At 36.8% G+C, this 17,288-nt stretch overlaps 1 protein-coding gene across 1 annotated transcript; it reads left to right on the top strand.

The window, feature by feature from the left end:
* The first annotated feature begins 3,030 nt into the window (after positions 1–3,030).
* LOC309503711 (uncharacterized protein) lies at positions 3,031–17,200 on the top strand. The gene is made up of 7 exons (XM_082176483.1): positions 3,031–3,661; positions 7,262–7,483; positions 10,575–10,745; positions 10,900–11,031; positions 11,114–11,283; positions 14,816–15,052; positions 15,787–17,200. The coding sequence occupies exons 1-7, from the start codon at positions 3,196–3,198 to the stop codon at positions 15,970–15,972; spliced, it is 1,584 nt and encodes a 527-aa protein (XP_082032609.1). The 5' UTR covers positions 3,031–3,195; the 3' UTR covers positions 15,973–17,200.
* The last annotated feature ends 88 nt before the right edge of the window (positions 17,201–17,288 follow it).

Below are 17,288 nucleotides of genomic sequence, written 5' to 3'. Positions count from 1 at the left end.
CTGTCTGTATGACAGCAACACACACACACACACACACACACACACACACACACACACACACACACACACACACACACACACACATATACAGGCTGTAATTGAAAGAGAATAGGCCTATAACATGTAAATATAAATGTCATATAAAAAACGTTAAACAGAAATGAGAAATGTTGTATTGGCACCTAACGTTAACTGAAATCACAAGTTTAAGTAGGGCTACTAAAATTACTAAAACGGAAATTAAAATGAAAGTTCTATACTGGTAGAAATAGAAAAAAGAAAATAAATAAATAAATAATGAAACTTACGCAAAAATGTAAATGAAAACAGAAGATAAAAATGAAAGATAATTTAAAAAAATAGGCATTATAATACAATAGCCTGTTATGTAAATAATCCTAAAATAACACTGGTCTGAACCATAATAAACATTTCTAGTAAAAGTTAGATGAGGTAAATAACTTTTTCCCAACAATTCATAATGTATATAGCCTATAGGCCTATATGTAGCCTACTCACTATAATAAGTGTGACAATAATCGGCATAACGCATAAACATAGATAGATAGATAGATAGACACAAGTAAGTTTAAATACAGATAAACAAAACCATTTTACCCCAGATAGATGTGAAAAAAGCTCAGATTGACGTTTTCTGTGGTAAAGCCAGAGCGTAGATGACTAAACTCATCCAATATCCTTTCCAGTTATTGAAAACTCCTTTACAGAATGAAGTAACCCAGTATCACCATCTCACATGCACTTAAAATTAAATATGCATAGTGACAAACAACCTGCAATTCAAACTCTCAGCAGGTCACCATGATGTTGTGCCCTTAGACACACACACACACACACACACACACACACACTGTGACACAAACTTAGTGAACAAAGCAAACAGTTGCTATAGCTATAGAACACACATTCTGTTAAACATACCCTGGTGGCTATACATTAAGCTCTGCAATGTAGGCCTACCTTTCAGGCTGAATCAAAGATAAGCTTTACCCTTTCAGCGACCCTCATGAAATCACAATGCTGTGCTATCATGTAAGATTCTTAGGTGAGAGAGAGCTTGATCAGATCTTTTCTTCAGTAAAGAGACTGACATGACACTGGATAGGGTTACATTACCATGGAAAGAGTCAAGACAATTCACATCTACTAACTAGGCAATGGTTGAAGTACAGTCCTCAGGGCGAACATATCTGAGTAAATAATAAAAATAAATAATAAAATAGTAAATAATAAAATAAATAACATAAAGGAATGCCTGGAATATTATAATTTAGGTTGTGTTGTGTATACTTAAAAGGGTCTTGAACTGAGAAATAAAACTTTTAAAAGGTCATCTTACTATAAGAATATCCTTTAAGTTTCAGAACGTAAAACCAGTGTTGGTGGTAACTCATTACAAGTAACTCGAGTTACGTAATCAGATTACTTTTTTCAAGTAACTAGTAAAGTAACGCATTACTTTTAAATTTACAGCAAAATATATGTAATATCTTATATGTAGACTAACTGTGTTAAGATCTCTCTATAATTAATCTGCTCAGAATATCAGACAGAATGTGGCAAAATAATACTAGATAAATCAATTATGGTTTAATGTGCAGGAGAGCCGAGGTCTGTTAATCAGAGGCCTTACTGTGGTCAGACAGCACTTTTTTTTTTTTTTTTTTTTTTTTGGGTCAGACAGCTTGTAGTCAAGTTGAATGACTGAGTGGACTGTGGAATATGGAGCTAGAATTGTGTCTTTATAAACTTTTTTTTTCTCTCAGATCATTTATTTTCTCGCATGTAATAAGGCACAATTCTAGCTCCATAGTGGAGGCGCACTAATTCACAATAAATGAGAAAACAGCGCTACTCTCTGGTGAAATGCAGTAGCCATGTGGTTTCTACAATCTCTCTCACTCTCTCACTCTCTTTCTCTCTCTAAAATTAACATTTTTAATAAAAAAAATCATTATTTGCTAAATTAGGCTATATCAGCTTCATCTATTAGTCAACTAATATATTTATTAATATATACCAAATAAATTCATAAAAAAATATTTCTGCCAATAAATGTCAACATAAGGACATTGTAATATCATATATATGAAAATTAAAGCATTTTGTCTCCATCTCCCCTTATGCGGCAACTGTTACACTCTCAAAAAGCATGTGTTAATTAATAACATATTTTTTGTGTTATGGCTATTTTAACACATTTTGTGTAATTTTAAGTTGATCATGTGTAAAAATAAAGAGAGAGAGAGAGAAACAACACAGTGTGTCCAACACAATATGTGTTAACTATCATCCAATCACATTGCTGCAACGTCACTCCGCGCCTCTAGAAGCAAGTTCGCGCTTTTCCATCGATGGATGACTTGGATGCACACGTCAGGTATTTCGATTTATTTTTTATTAGAAATTGTCAAATATAATTTGTCAAATGTATTTTATTATTGTTATTTTTTAGACGGTCAAATGTGCATTTAGTTAGCGACCTCTAGCCTACTGTGTACGGGTATTTTTCGTAGACGCGAGAGGCAGTGTTGAACAAGGCAGCAACCGCATCTGATAGTTAACGTTAGTGCTTCTCAAATTATTTTTATTTCTCCCATGGTAAGGCAACCAACATAATCGAGTAAAGTGTCCCATAAAAAAAGTTTCCTTAGTGTCATCATCTTTTTAGTAAGTTTTTTTTTAAAACCGCTTTATATTATATAGCCACACAGTCTTAAATAATTTGCAACTGATAGCCTAACTGAAGTGGACATTTTTTAAAAATATTTCTAAGAAGCACCTTTAAGTTTCATAAGTTTGCAATTTCAAATTAACTTAAAACGTGTCTGATAATGTTTAAAATGTCTTCTTGATAATGGGAATTACCTGACAGTCATCACAGTCATCTCCATCTACCCCCCCCCCCTCCTCCCTCTCTCTCTCTCTCTCTCTCTCTCTCTCTCCCTCCCTCCTCCGTTTAACAGCATGTCAGAGCCTGTGGGATGGAGTTCCAGCACATTACTTTCCATCTGGATGCTGCTCTGAGCACCTTTAATGAAGACAGCTGCATCTCTCCAAACTTCACTAGACCCCGGAGTGTCCAACAAACACCTCCAAAGCTCTTTTAAAAGTAACTTTGCCTAAAAGTAACACAACCGAGGACATCAAGAGAGATCTTTACACAGCCAAAGCATGAAGCTCCAGTGCGTTTCTCTTCTTCTCTGCGCTTTACTCATTGGCGAGTGCTGCGGGTCTCGTCTGGACCGCTGGGTCAGAACTGGGCTTCAGTACCTGAAGCTCAACCTGTGCCGGAGGGTCTCCTTAGCGGAGAGCGAGTGCAAGAAGATGTCCCACCTGCACCTGAGCGGGGTGGTCGTGTACGTGTCCGAGTCCGGCTCGGGCAAAGTGCTGGCGATCCTGCCGGATTCCTACTCGAGCGGTGCGCTGCAGTCCAAGCACAGCGGCTTCTCGGCGGACGCGAGCGCGGATGATGTGAGCAGGACGAATGAAGAGTTGTACCCCGGCGCGAGCGCGCATGACGCCGTGCTGCTACTGGACCCCAGTCCCGGAGAGAGTTTCGGACACCCAGTCGTTCTGTTCTATGTGGACTTCAACATAACCAAGAAGAAATGTGCTCATATGGACGGCATTTATCTGGGTGAGTGAACTGAATCTGATCTGTCAAACCTGAGAATTAAAATTATAAGTGCATAGAAATTTTGTTTAGTGAATGAATATAAAATGATGTACAAAAATGAACATGATACAAGTCTTGTTTTATAGTTCTTAATACTGAACCCAGTAAATTAACCCATTTATTCCCTATTTTCCAATGAGCACATATTCTATACTCTCAGATAGCCCAATGTAAGAAGTTTCAAAACAGTTGCAAGAGAGCAAAATAAATTTCAGATATCAGTAAGACCCACATTATTTTGACTCTGATATTGTCAGTGAAAAGAGATTATCAAATAATAAATGCATATTTCTTTTTTGTTTAGTTTGTTTAGTTAAAATGTAACAATACTTTGAAATCGAATTGAACAATGGAAGAAATGTAAATGGACTGGCCATCAATGTGACTAGTACTTACATGTTCACATGCACAATGATTTATATGAGACATAATACATTAATAATAGACCCAAATATGTTTTACTGAACTCTGATACAGATATGGTATCATATTTTAAAGGGGCAAACTAGAATTAAACAGTTCTGTTCAAGACTTTTTACACCATCCAATATGGATAATGATAACTCTGTGTAAAACAGGCAACACCAACAAGTTCAAACCAAAAGTATTTTTTTTATGTTACCAGTGTGATTAAACAAGTCCCTATTTTGAGAGTTCCAAATGACTATTTCTGTTTTAGTGCACATTAGCTTCTATCAGGACAACTTACTAATTATAATGACATTATATGTCATTATAATCAATTACTATAATACCATAATAATATGTTTTTACAGCAGCTAAAACGGCACAAAATAATTACACATAAGTGGCATAAATTACACTGTAACAAATACTATAATGCATAATATTTATTTACATTTTATCCATTGAAATAAAACTCTTAAGGGATGGGCACTGAGGAACAGGAAAAACATCCTGCAGAAGTGAACAACAGTGAAGCATCACAGAAGCGTGCAGACACGCAAAGGTCTAGATCAGACTGTAAGTTGGGTAAAAGTCTTCCTCAGTGATTTCAAAAGTGAATTATAAAAAGCCAGTTGAGATGTTTTTGCAACACTTCAGGGCATAAACAAAGATGACATGAAGCTGTGTGAATTGAAGCTGTGTCTGCACGAGGATCCGCTGGAAGTCGGGCCACAGACCCCCTGCAGGGAAAGTGGAGGGCAGACGCACGACTGAGCCGAGAGAGTCATGCATTCACAATAAGAGTGGTCAATAATTCATTCCTGACTGAGAGTTCAGTTCTTAACACTGGGTTCAGAGCCCAGCTGTGCCCCCGGTTCACTATAGTGAGGGGCACAAGTCAACCCATCACTAAACTTGAACATTTGCGCCATTACTGCTGAAAGAGACAAGAAAAGTTGTTGTGATAAAAGCTTATTCTAATACATTTTATTTTCTATGCTCGTAAATAAAGGTTATTTATGGACTTCAAATGTTCCATGAAGAACATTTAACATCCATTGAACCTTTCCTTTACACTAAAAGGTTCTTTATAGTAGGAAAAGGTTTATTCAAATGTTCTTCACACTTAGAAAAAAAAAGAGAGGCTATTTTAAGAACTGTTCACTGAAAGGTTATTTGGGGAACTAAATTTGGTTCTTCTATGGCATCGCTGTGAAACCCCCCTGTTTTTCAACTGACTTTTTAAAAGTATTAAAGTAATCAGATTGTCTTGAAGTCTCACATTGGCAGCTGATCTGCTAATAAAATCCAGAACAAAGTCATTTAATTTCAATATGATTTCACATGGGCTGCATCTGAAGCTGAAACATTATGCTTGAAGGAAGGAATCAAGAGATATCCATATCCAATACTAAGATCCTGGCTACTTAGATGTCATCATCTGGTGAATGTTTGAAGGCAACATAGATGTGTCCCTCACTGGCTATGATATCCCATAATCCTCTATGTTCGGTTAGGCCGTTTGTAGAAAAAGAAAAATTGCAAATCAGTGTTGAATAAAGTACATTTATTTACAAACAATATTTTCATCAAATTATTACTCCTCCTACACTACTGTACAAAAGTTGATCTTTTCATTTGTTTAATCTAAAATACAGCAAAACAGTAATATTGTAAACATGATCCTTCAGAAATCATTCTAAAATGCTAAATTGGTGCTCAAGACACATTTCTTATTATTATCAATGTTGAAAACAGTTGTGCTGCTTAACCGTTTTGTGGAAACCATGATATATTGTGTTTTTTTTCAGGATTCTCCGATGAATCTGCCTTAAGCTTTGGACACAGCCATGGCAATTATGTAAATATATTTAAATAAACTCTCATTTAAAGACAATTCGTGAAGACTAAGCACACATGTTGTCCTCGAGCCTTCCTCAAATGAAATAGTTTCAAGAAATATATTTGGTAACTGAAGACTAAATGAAGCTCAGGAAGGGCTATAATGAGCGAACACATTAGAAATGACAAACAAAGAATGCTCTGGTTTACATATGAGCTCAAGGCAGCAAGGCTTGTGTGACTCAGTTCAAATCTGGAATCGTTTTCAAGTCTCGCTGTGTCCAAGCTTGACCATCTCATCTGAGGTTTTGGTGATAATCAGAGACTGGAATGAAAAGCTGGGTTTAGTTCTGGCCACATTTAAAATCATCCCAAGTCTCTCTGCGTTTTTGTAATGGGCCTCCGGATGCAACTGACCACAGAGAGAGACTCATTAGAGCTACTGATGCTCTCACATTCCCAAATCACGGCCAGCCAAGGAAACCTTTCATTATGAGAGGCAATTTTAGTTGTTAAGTGAAATGGATTTATAATGGCTTGTGATTACACCTCCTGCGCTGCTGTCCAATTCAGGCTTCCTCAGCGTGAAACTGATAAAAATTGCTTGGCGTCAATAGCCAAAGTGCGGCATGTGTTTGAATGGATAGTTTGGAGTTATGGCAGATTACCGAAGGAATGCAAGCTGCTCTGCCCAGACTGATGCTATGCCTGTTTAAAAGTCATTATTATTGCTTTTTCTGAAAGGACAGTTTCTCTTTGTCACTTTCTCAGGGTAGAAATTAGCATTGCAGGCTTTCTTATTAAAGCCAGGTGGACGATCACATGACAGCGGCGGAGCAATAAACCCTGGACAAATGACGCTGAATGTTCTCATCTATCAAGGTCATGGGGTTTTCACACAAACATCACGCAAATTTTGACACTGGCATGTTCTTGAATGATCACCAGGCAATAAAACAAAAAACCATCCCTTATTATCAGGGATTGTTGCTTGGATAAATGTTTCGATATACAACTATAACTATCTAAGGCAGGGGTTTTAAAACTTTTAGATGCTTCATTCCTCAAATATGATCATCCTTATCCTAAAATTAAAAAGGCGTATATATCTTTTATAAACACCTAATTTATACACTGGAAAATCAATATTAAAAATTCTAGTCTAATTTTATTTTATACTTTTTAAATAGTATTTCTCTAGGCTTTTCCACGGACACCCCGTCGCTCCCTTGCGGCCCCTGGTTGAAAACCCCAGCTGATCCAGCTGATTGTATATGTACATTAACTGTTTCATGCAATATATCTATACAGGGGAGGAGTGCTTGACGATGGCTGTGAAAACACGCTGCCAGAACCAGCTGAAGCGGAGGAGGAGTCGAAGCGATCGCATGGCGAGCCGAGCGAGGGCCCGCAGGAGTACGGTGGCAAGACCCAGCCGTGTGGAGCACAACAGCGGACTCTGTGAGATTCACTTTCTCCCTCTGGTTGTGGGAGTGAAAGACAGCAACCGAACACAACGCCTGCGCTGTGTAGGTGAGTCAGCAAATTGTGAAGTTGAACAGGTTTAATTATCTTTGGACTCTAAGGAGCAAGCAATGGAAGCATTTGGTTGCACTTTATTTCAAGGTGACGTAGTTACATACTCACTCAAATAAGTACTGAGAAATATTAATTAACTACATGTGCTTACTAAAGAGTTACGGTTAGGGTTTGGTTTAGAGTTAATTACTTGTAATTATTCATAATTTACTGTTATTACTTTAGTAAGTACATGTAGTAGCATGTAACTTTGTCACCTTAAAATAAAGTGTTGCCAAAAAATGTTGTTGTTGTTGTCACAGAGACAAGTGTGATTTCCTAGAACACCTATTTAAGTAAAATATGCACTACAAAATAATTGTCAGTACTTTTAAAGTCATTTTGGAATAAAAGTTGGAAGTTATTTCCCAATATTTCTTTTTAATAATTCCAGTTATTAACTCCTAATAACTGACCATTGTTAATATCTTAATGCAAAAAATAATCTGAAAAATATAGCTGCAAGCAGCAAATAACGGGGTTCAAGCATTTTAAGACCTTCATGCCAACTATGCAGTTAAGGTCTAGGCCAACCCGAAATGTAGGGCTGACACCCTGACACCATAAAATATCCATGATGGAGAATATGCTAAAACACATTCACAAAAGAATGAAAGGCTTAAACAATAATACTTAATATAGACTAAGCATGCTTACACACACATTTTGTTTTACAGATACAGATATTTGAAATATATGATCAGTAACAAAATGTTTACTGCAAGTGTCCTCTGTAAAACAATTGTCAAAACTAATGTTTCGATAGATATGACGAGATGGATTTTGATAAAATATGATTGTATATGTTATAATAGTGATTTTATAATTTCTAAATATGAATTATAGAAACACATCAGTAAGTAGTAAGAAAGACTATTATAACCAGCAGAGGACCAATATCATTTTCAGGTGTCATTGCAATCATAATGTGATATTGCAAAATATGATGCATAAAATGAACAATTGAAGAGGTAAATTTTGACAAAGTCATTTGTAATGTTATTTTAATGATTTTATAAAGTTTAAATGTGATTTCAAATGCAAAATCCTTTAAAATGAGCCAATGAGTGCTATCCTCTGCTATTGTGTGGTGGTTTTGTGTTTTAGATATAGATATTTAACCCCTTTATAGGCAAAGATTGCAGATGATTTACTTACTTGATCTGGACAAACTTGAGAATCATTAGAAAGATTAAAGACTCCAGCTTTGATATTTGACCTCTGTTTATGATAAAACTAAGTTGCAGTGACATTCATTTCTTAATTTATATCAGGATTGCTAAATAATCAATCTGTAATGTATGATATTTGAAATAGAATATCAACACTCATATGAATTCACTCATGTCTACTGCGGTTTATTTGTGTTCACATACATGCAGACAGCATCCGTTAGGGCACCTAGTTCAAGAGTGTGCATATTTGGAGAAATATTGATTTATTACCACGTTTGCAAAATATTTTGTCATATAGAATACCCTTTTTTTTTTATTTCCCACTGAATTATGCGATCTGAAGAGCTGAAAGAGCGAGTTCTGTCTCTCCTCTTCCCAATTTGCATCAGTTTATGACTCGACACGTTCATTTGATCTCTACAGCTGTCAATCATTGTACGTGAGTCAACATAACCATAATCCTGCCCTTTGCATGACACTGTCCTGTACATTTCTTTGCCCTGTGCTCTGTGAAGAACGAACCAAAGAAACATTTCTACACTTGAAATAAGAAGCTAATAAACACACGAATAAGATGGTTGATGGTTTGTGTGTGATTTTCATATTTCAGTATTTTTATATGAATAAAGAATGTTTAAACAGGTGTAGCGATTAGCCACACACTGTAAAACCCAACAAGTTCAGCTAACTCAAAATATTTGAGGACACCGATTACATAAAAAGTACTCTGAACTTATTTTAATTGAGTCCACTAAAACAAGGATATTTCTTAATACACAATTAAACTTCACTGCATTCAAATACTTTATATAACTGAAACTTCACTATATTGAGTAAAAATACTGAAATTACAAACTTTAAATGAACTCAGAGTGCTTGCAGTTACTGCTAGCTCACAATATGCCACACAAAGTCAAATCCAATAACTTAAGCTAACTCATAACATTTGAGGACACAGATTACCTTAATTCATCACCTGCTTCACAAAAGAAAGGTATTAGTTTGACATTACTTTTCAGCTGTTATTTTGTCAATGGAGCAAATTACATGAATATTGTATAATAATTCCTATAACTGACTATTGTTAATGTCTAAATAATGCTATTATCTGAAAATAAACAAAAGACATAAAATAGTTTAATGTACACTGTAAAAAATGATATGATCAATAAGTTGACAAGTTTTTACATCGCTTTAACTCATCAAAATAAGTTAAGCAATTTTCAACTTTTAAAAAAAATTATACAAGATTAAAATCATTTTTAAAAGTCAGTGTAATGTTATTTAAATTGAAATTACTTTTTTTTTTTACAGTGTAAATATCCTTTTTGACAATGTTCAAGCATTTCCATAACAACTGTTACTTGTTATATTGTGGTTTCGTCACATTCATTTTGGCGTTAATGTTGCCATAAAATTGCTTAATTCCGAGTCTGAGTGCACAAACCGCTCAGAATAGAACGTCTGTAATCTAGTTATCTAGTAATTACAGTAATTCAGCAGCATAAAGGAGAGGTCACATTAGCGATATTTTGATGAAATTCCAGGAGCAAAAATGTCCATAGTCATACCTTCAAATCAAGCACACTTTGTCAGACAGAAACAAAGTGGCGAATTTGTGTAATATCTTTCGCCCTCACTCAAAATTCCCAATTGCACAGATTCCTAAAGGAATAACTCAACCGCAAAAATGTGCTGAATGGTACATGTGACCGCACCTTAAATAACAGTATAATATTTAGTGTTAACCATGTCATGTTTGGGTTTGAAAGTTTGAAAAATGGTTTGAAGTCATACTGAAATTCTTCTCTCCTACTTTTTGATCCTGCGCACTTGAAACCTAAAGCTAAGTGATGTGGTTGTTGCTGTAGATCACCCAGACTTTGCCAGATGCCCACAGCCTTTGCCACTGACCAGCCCCAGCGCGCCCATCTCCAGCTGCGAGCTCAATAAAAACACCCGACGGTGCCATCAGCAACGCCTGGCCACACACCTGTCCTGCCGCCTCTACCAGACCTGTGATCATGCAGTTCTCTTGTCAGGTACAAAAACACAGACTCAAAGAACCCGTTTGTATGATCTGACCCTAGATCCGCTTATTGATGTTTGAAATGCTGCATGGACGAATACTTGGACTTATCAGCTGTCTCAGGAATGCAGCTCTTTTTACGTAACCTTTGACCTGTGCACGTGCAGGTGGCTGGCAGGAGCAGATAACATACCAGCGGCATGCGCAGAACCTGCAGCTCTTCTACCAGATGCTGAGGAACAACGGCTTCCACAAGGACCACATAAAGACGTTCTTTGCTGGGAACGGACAGGTAGCAGGTCAGAGGACATTTCAAGTCATTTCATATTTTATTGAGGTATGCTTTACATTCAGGTTCAATAATTGCCTTTATTTCCACAGCTAAAGAGACAGAGGGGATGTATCCAGCCACAGAGAAAGAGGTGATCAGGAACCACATTTCCTACATCTGCCGAAAGCAGCACTGCGTGGATTCTCTGGTTCTGTACTTGAACAGCCCCACACGCAACGACGGCACCATGCTGCTTTGGGACCGCAATAACAACGGCATTGTGAGTGTGTGTGCCTCTGATCAGACATTCCGATGGTCATGTACTGTAGTATAACTAGTACTGCATCGGGACTGGATACACTTAATTTAAATGTTCAAACTTCTAGTGACACAAAAAAACAAACAAAAAAACATGAACAATCACTACAAAACACAACAATATCTGCCCAATTTTTACAGTGGCCTCAGTTCCCAAAGCATTTTTCTCTTTCATTTTGTCAAAGATGAAAATTTTTATTAGAAATAAAGTTATATAAAAATTAGAAAGAAGACTAAATGTACAAGAATTGTGTATGTGGCAACAAACTACCCATCCCATGAAGCATTTTGAATGATGTAATCAAGTCAAAAGCAATGATATAAAAAAAAAAAAAAATTTAGAATTATACAAATACACAGATATATACAATACAATACAGTACCGTTCAGTTTTTTTTTTTTTTTGAAATTAGTACTTTTATTTGGCAAGGATGCACTGAATTGATCAAAAGTGACAAAAAAGTGTTACAAAATATCTCTATTTCAAATCAATGCTGTTCTTAAGAAATGTTTCTTGAGCAGCATTTCAGCATATTAGAATGATTTCTGAAAGATCATGTGACACTGAAGACTGGAGTAATGATGCTGACAATTCAGCTTTGCCATCACAGGAATAATGTAATAATAAGGAATAAAATAAATGAAAAAATAAAATAAAATTGTAGATTGAAGAGATAAAATCAGATTGTGTCATTTGCTAAAGTGCTTGGAAGCAAGAGAACTTTTGGCACAAATTCCATGTCTGCAGGAACAGCAGCTTCTCTGAGCACAGGATTTCTTTCTTTATGACTACGATTAGTGTAGTTCTTCACTCAGAATTAAGCCATTTAACACAACTGTTTAAAAAGGAAATTGAAATCACACTGCTTTCTACAGAAGCATACATTGTAACTTAATCTCGGACATCACGGTAGGTCTGGTTTTAATGGTCTATTCGTTACCATAAAAAAAAAAACTATTTCTATTTCTAATGGAGTTTTTTTTATTTTATATATTTTGAACTTTCAGAACCTCACTGTTGAGCTCTGAAGTGGTTTAAACCCTGTTTTAAAAAAAAGAAATTCTTAGCTCAGTGGATTTCTTGTAACAGGATTGTATTTTCACAGTCAGGCCTACTATGTTATTCTGAAGGTGCTGCTGAGGTAGACTTGTTTTAAATGTGGGGTTTCCTGGAAGCACAGAGAGGACAGATGAATAAGAAGAGTTTAGGAATCTCTTATCTTCCCGTAAATGAATCCAACGTGTTTCCCCAAGCCCACCACTTCAAAGCGCCCACTAACCAAAGGATAAAAGTGTTACGCTAATGGTAGATGACTTCTGGTTGACTCTCATCTGTTCATTTGGTTTCATTTCTTGGAAGGGATGAATATGTAGACACTCTGCACTTTGGTGGTTCTTGTGTTACGAGTATTTTTAGTGCTGCTAATGAGAACGCCACCTGTGCAGCAAACATCCAAGAAGGGGATGCTTTATCAAACCTTATTCCCTTAATGCACACGGACAACCCAGAGCAGACTCCTCACTTAACAAGAAAGATGAGAGAGATTAGATCGAATTTCATAGAGAAATATGGCACAATCTTAAGTCCCCAATCTTATTACTAAACACAGACAGGTCCTTTTATCAACTCACAATAGATCAGCCATCCACCTCATGCCTCTTTCATCTATCATTAATACAATCATTCCAGAAACTGTGCGCACATTTAATTATATTGCTTTTATAAAGTACTCTCATGTTGCCTCACCAAAATCCCACAATCCTTTGCAAAAAGGTGGTCCGTAATCCCGGCCATATGTTTAGAGCAGGGCAAACAGAAGGGAGCAGACTGCACAGTAAAGCCCACCCTTCCATGACAATAGGGACAGACTCTCTAGGGACAAAGGCAACAACCTGATCCCCAGACAGGGATGTAGTGACAAAGGGGGGGCTTGAGAGACAAGGACCACACAGGATCAGGGCCACCAGACGCTCGGCTTCCCACAGGAAAGCTGCTCATTTCTTTTTAAAGTAGAAAGAGTTCGACAAACTGTTCATTTCAACAACTGCCATTAGCATGAATGTCAGGACAAATGAATGCCAGCTTGAAGATCCTTAGTCATTTTAGTGATAAAACTGAAAAACTAATTAAGAGAAAAATGAAGATAAGAGGGAAAATATCAAATTAATGTTATTATTCTCTCATAATTGATTTTAATATTTTATATTATAATTTCATATTAATATTATTAATATAATTTTTTTATGAATGGTAATATACACTGTTAGGGTTAGAAATCTATATTTTAAGGAATTGTAAGAAATTAATACTTTTATTCAGCAAGGAAAGGATCCATTAAATTGATCAAAAGTGATGCAAGACAATATATAATGTTTAATGCATGTTACAAAAGATTGCTATTTCAAATACTGTTATTTTGAAATGTGTATTCATCAAAATATGCTGGGGAAAAAATTAAGCAGCAATAAAGGGAAAATTCTGTCATTTACTCATCCTCATGTAGTTTCAAACCATTGACAGCTACGCAACTACCACTTTCATGCTTCAAAAAGCACAAATGTGCAGCGTAACACGAGAATTAACCTCATTAGTTCTCGCACATCAAGCGAACATGCTTGAGCTTCCGTTTACCATAACTGATGTGTGAGTTGATGAATGTTTAAATGTGAATAAAAGGCTAAATTTGATCTGTTCATCATATTTCTCAATTCATATGTATTCGTTTTATGATCTCTTCATTAACTTTTTGAAGCGTCAAAGTGGTAGTTGCGTAGCTGTCTATGGAGGGACAGAAAGCTCTCAGATTTCATCAAAAAGATCTTCATTTGTGTTACGAAGATGAACGAAAGTCTTGCGGGTTTTGGAATGACATGAGGGTGAGTAATTAATGACAATTTTAATTTTGGGGTGAACTAACCCTTTAAGAAATTGTTTTCCACATTGATAATAAGAAATGTTTCTTGAGCACCAAATCAGCAAATTATAATGATTTCTGAAGGATCATGTGACACTGAAGACGAGTAATGATGCTGAAAATTCAGCTTTACCATCACAGAAATTATTTGAAAATATATTAAAACAGAAAACAGTTATTTTAAATTGTAATATTTCACAATATTAATAGTATATTAATAATATTAAGTCAATAGTAAGTTCTTTTGATCAAATAATCAAAGCCTTGAGCATAAGAGACCTCTTAAAAAAAACAACTACAAAAACACATACTAACCTTCACATTTCAACCGGCAGTGTATTTTATATTATAACATTGCTGTTGCCACAGTTTTATTAAAGCCTGATCCACTCGAGTCTTTGAATTACACAGCTTTTACCTCAAGTTGTGCTTAAGAACAACCCTTACCCATTGTAAAATCAATGTAATGTACAGACTTTCATGGATTGCTGCTTTAATAAATTGTACAAGGGGAACTATCAATAAAACATAATGTATGACAGGAAAGCTCTATATGATATATATTATTTTTTTCTCCAGGCAGATCTGAAGGAGCGTTACTCCGTGGGGGAAATGTTGGCAGATCTAGCCGGATGCAAGGCCAGTCGGGTGCTGCTCTTTGTGGAGCAGAGCTACAGTGGAGCCCTCAGCAAGAGACTGATGGGATCTCTCAAACACGTCAATGTCGTGCTGCTCAACGGGCTGCCCTACGTGCAAACAGCTGAGTTCTGGTCCTCTCTGCACCCATCTGACTGCCTCATAGACCACCTCAGTAAGGTGAGACTTTAGAAGCCTTTACACAACCATACCTTATGAATCTGGGCTGTTCGGATCACTCCGTTATAAACTTTTTTATTGTACAAAAAAAGGTATTCACCTTATTTTGAATGTAAAAGCGGGTGCGACCATTTGTAACTTGAATGCGTCTTGCTTCCGGGATAATCCGCATTCAGTTATTGGTTTCTTGATATAGTATTTATTAATAATCGTAGTTTTACAATTTACTGCACTGCTAATGAAAGAGCTAACACGATCAAACAATGAACATATCTACGTTTATTAACTAACGATAAAGATTAATATTAAATGAATGGCTCACTGTTGAATTAACATTAACTGATGGGAACTTATTGTAACGCATTACTGAAATTCCTACAGCTGCTCTTTTTCTTTGTGAAAAGTGAAAGGGGATAGAGACTGTCAAACTCCAAAATGAGAAAGTAGTTCTACGTTTATAACCTACATCCTACGACTCGTGTACTTTACTCTGCTAAGTCTTATTACACATGTTCTGTGGAACAGACCCAAATCCAAAAAGCCATTTCTAACTGAAATATGGTCACAAGACAAATGGTTTGGCGTCGATGTGTTATTCTTGTAGTCGATACAACTTTTAGATTTCAGTTCTTCTGTGGAATAACAACTCATATTTCTGTCTGTTTTTGCACACAAATCTATCTTTTGACTTGAAGACTTTAAATTGGTTCTCTCTTCCCTTAATCCATCACTAGAGTTCTGTGACGTCCCGACTGGGAGATGGTGCTCTGGGTCTGGTGAATGTGACTTTGGCCGGTGCTCCGTGTAACTCCACCCCACCCCTCACCGAGGCCGAGATGAGGAAGGAGTACATGGGCTGCCAGAACCTGCCTACAGCTCTGTGGTACCAAAAACGGCCCAAGAACGACAACAGCAACTGACCTCTTCCAGGACGCTTCCTGACAACTCTACTGTCTCCAATACGTAATTCGGACACACCAGTGGAGTACTTCCATGGAAAACAAGTACCAACGAGTAGTCCTAGAAGTATGATTTTGTATAATGCACAAACTTCAAATCCATGACCAGCCCTTTCCTCTCACAAACACACACATAAGATCTACCTGTGTGTGCGCACTTAATTCACCTCTATGATGCACATAGACCCTGACAAGCTGTTGAGGAACGGAGACTACATAATGTGTGCTTAAGAAGAGACGGTTATGCAGGACAGAGAGAGAGAGAAAGCGTCTGACATGTCCTCACTGTGAACCCCAGTTCCGCCGCTTGCCGCTCCGTAGAAGGCGTCCCGTGGGGAGCATCCCATGCAAACTTCTCCTCTCTCCGCCTGCCGCGGGGGTTCAGCGCTGGGGCATCCGCGCTCCTTTACCAGAGTGCTCTTCCGTGGGTCATCGCACAGGGCGCGCCTGGAACTGAACAATGGTGACAAGGCCACTCTGCAACACACCTCACACTCACTTGAACATTTCAGGACAAATCTCCTTGTCCCTCTTTCAGCTCAATTAGGGACAGGGCGGTCCAGCATGATTTAGTAATGAGAAATATTCCCTCACCACGTCTGGACCCTAGCAGACACTGGGCTCTGCAAGCATGTATTTAAGTCAGGCCTCTTATTCCACGCTGAACTAACCACTCTGTCCACAGTATTACCTTATCGCCGCAAACATTTAAACGCCAACCACTGATAATGTTGACAGTGATGAGAAGGTATTTCAGGCTCCACGCCAGCTCCTGTGGGAATTCATACACATTCTTCAGAAATTACATACAGTAGGATGACATTTTTCCGCAGTGCATCTACACTCTTCAGAAACATACACTAACATTCAAAAGTTTGGGGTCGGTGAGATTTTTTAAAATGTTTTTGAAAGAAGTCTCTTATGCTCAACAAGGCTGCATTTATTTGATCAAATATACAGTATAAATGGTTAAATTGTTAAATATTACAATTTAAAAACAAATCTCTTAATTTATTTTCATCCTTCAGAAATCCTTCTAATATGCTGATTTGGTGCTCAACAAACATTTATTATTAATGTTGAGAACAGTTTAAATAGAACAGCATTCATTTGAAGTCACATTATAAATGCCTCTACTCTAACTTTTGATCAATACATGTATCCTTACTGAATAAAATTAGTACTTTCTTTTAAAAAAAAAAAAAACACGTACTAACACCAAACTTTTCAACCAACTTCCACATGGACTCCAATTCCTTCTTGCTTTCCCCATTATA

The sequence above is a fragment of the Leuciscus leuciscus genome, assembly GCF_965113295.1.
Source record: "Leuciscus leuciscus genome assembly, chromosome: 7".
Lineage (NCBI taxonomy): Eukaryota > Metazoa > Chordata > Actinopteri > Cypriniformes > Leuciscidae > Leuciscus > Leuciscus leuciscus.
This window is presented reverse-complemented; position numbering and strand designations above follow the sequence as displayed.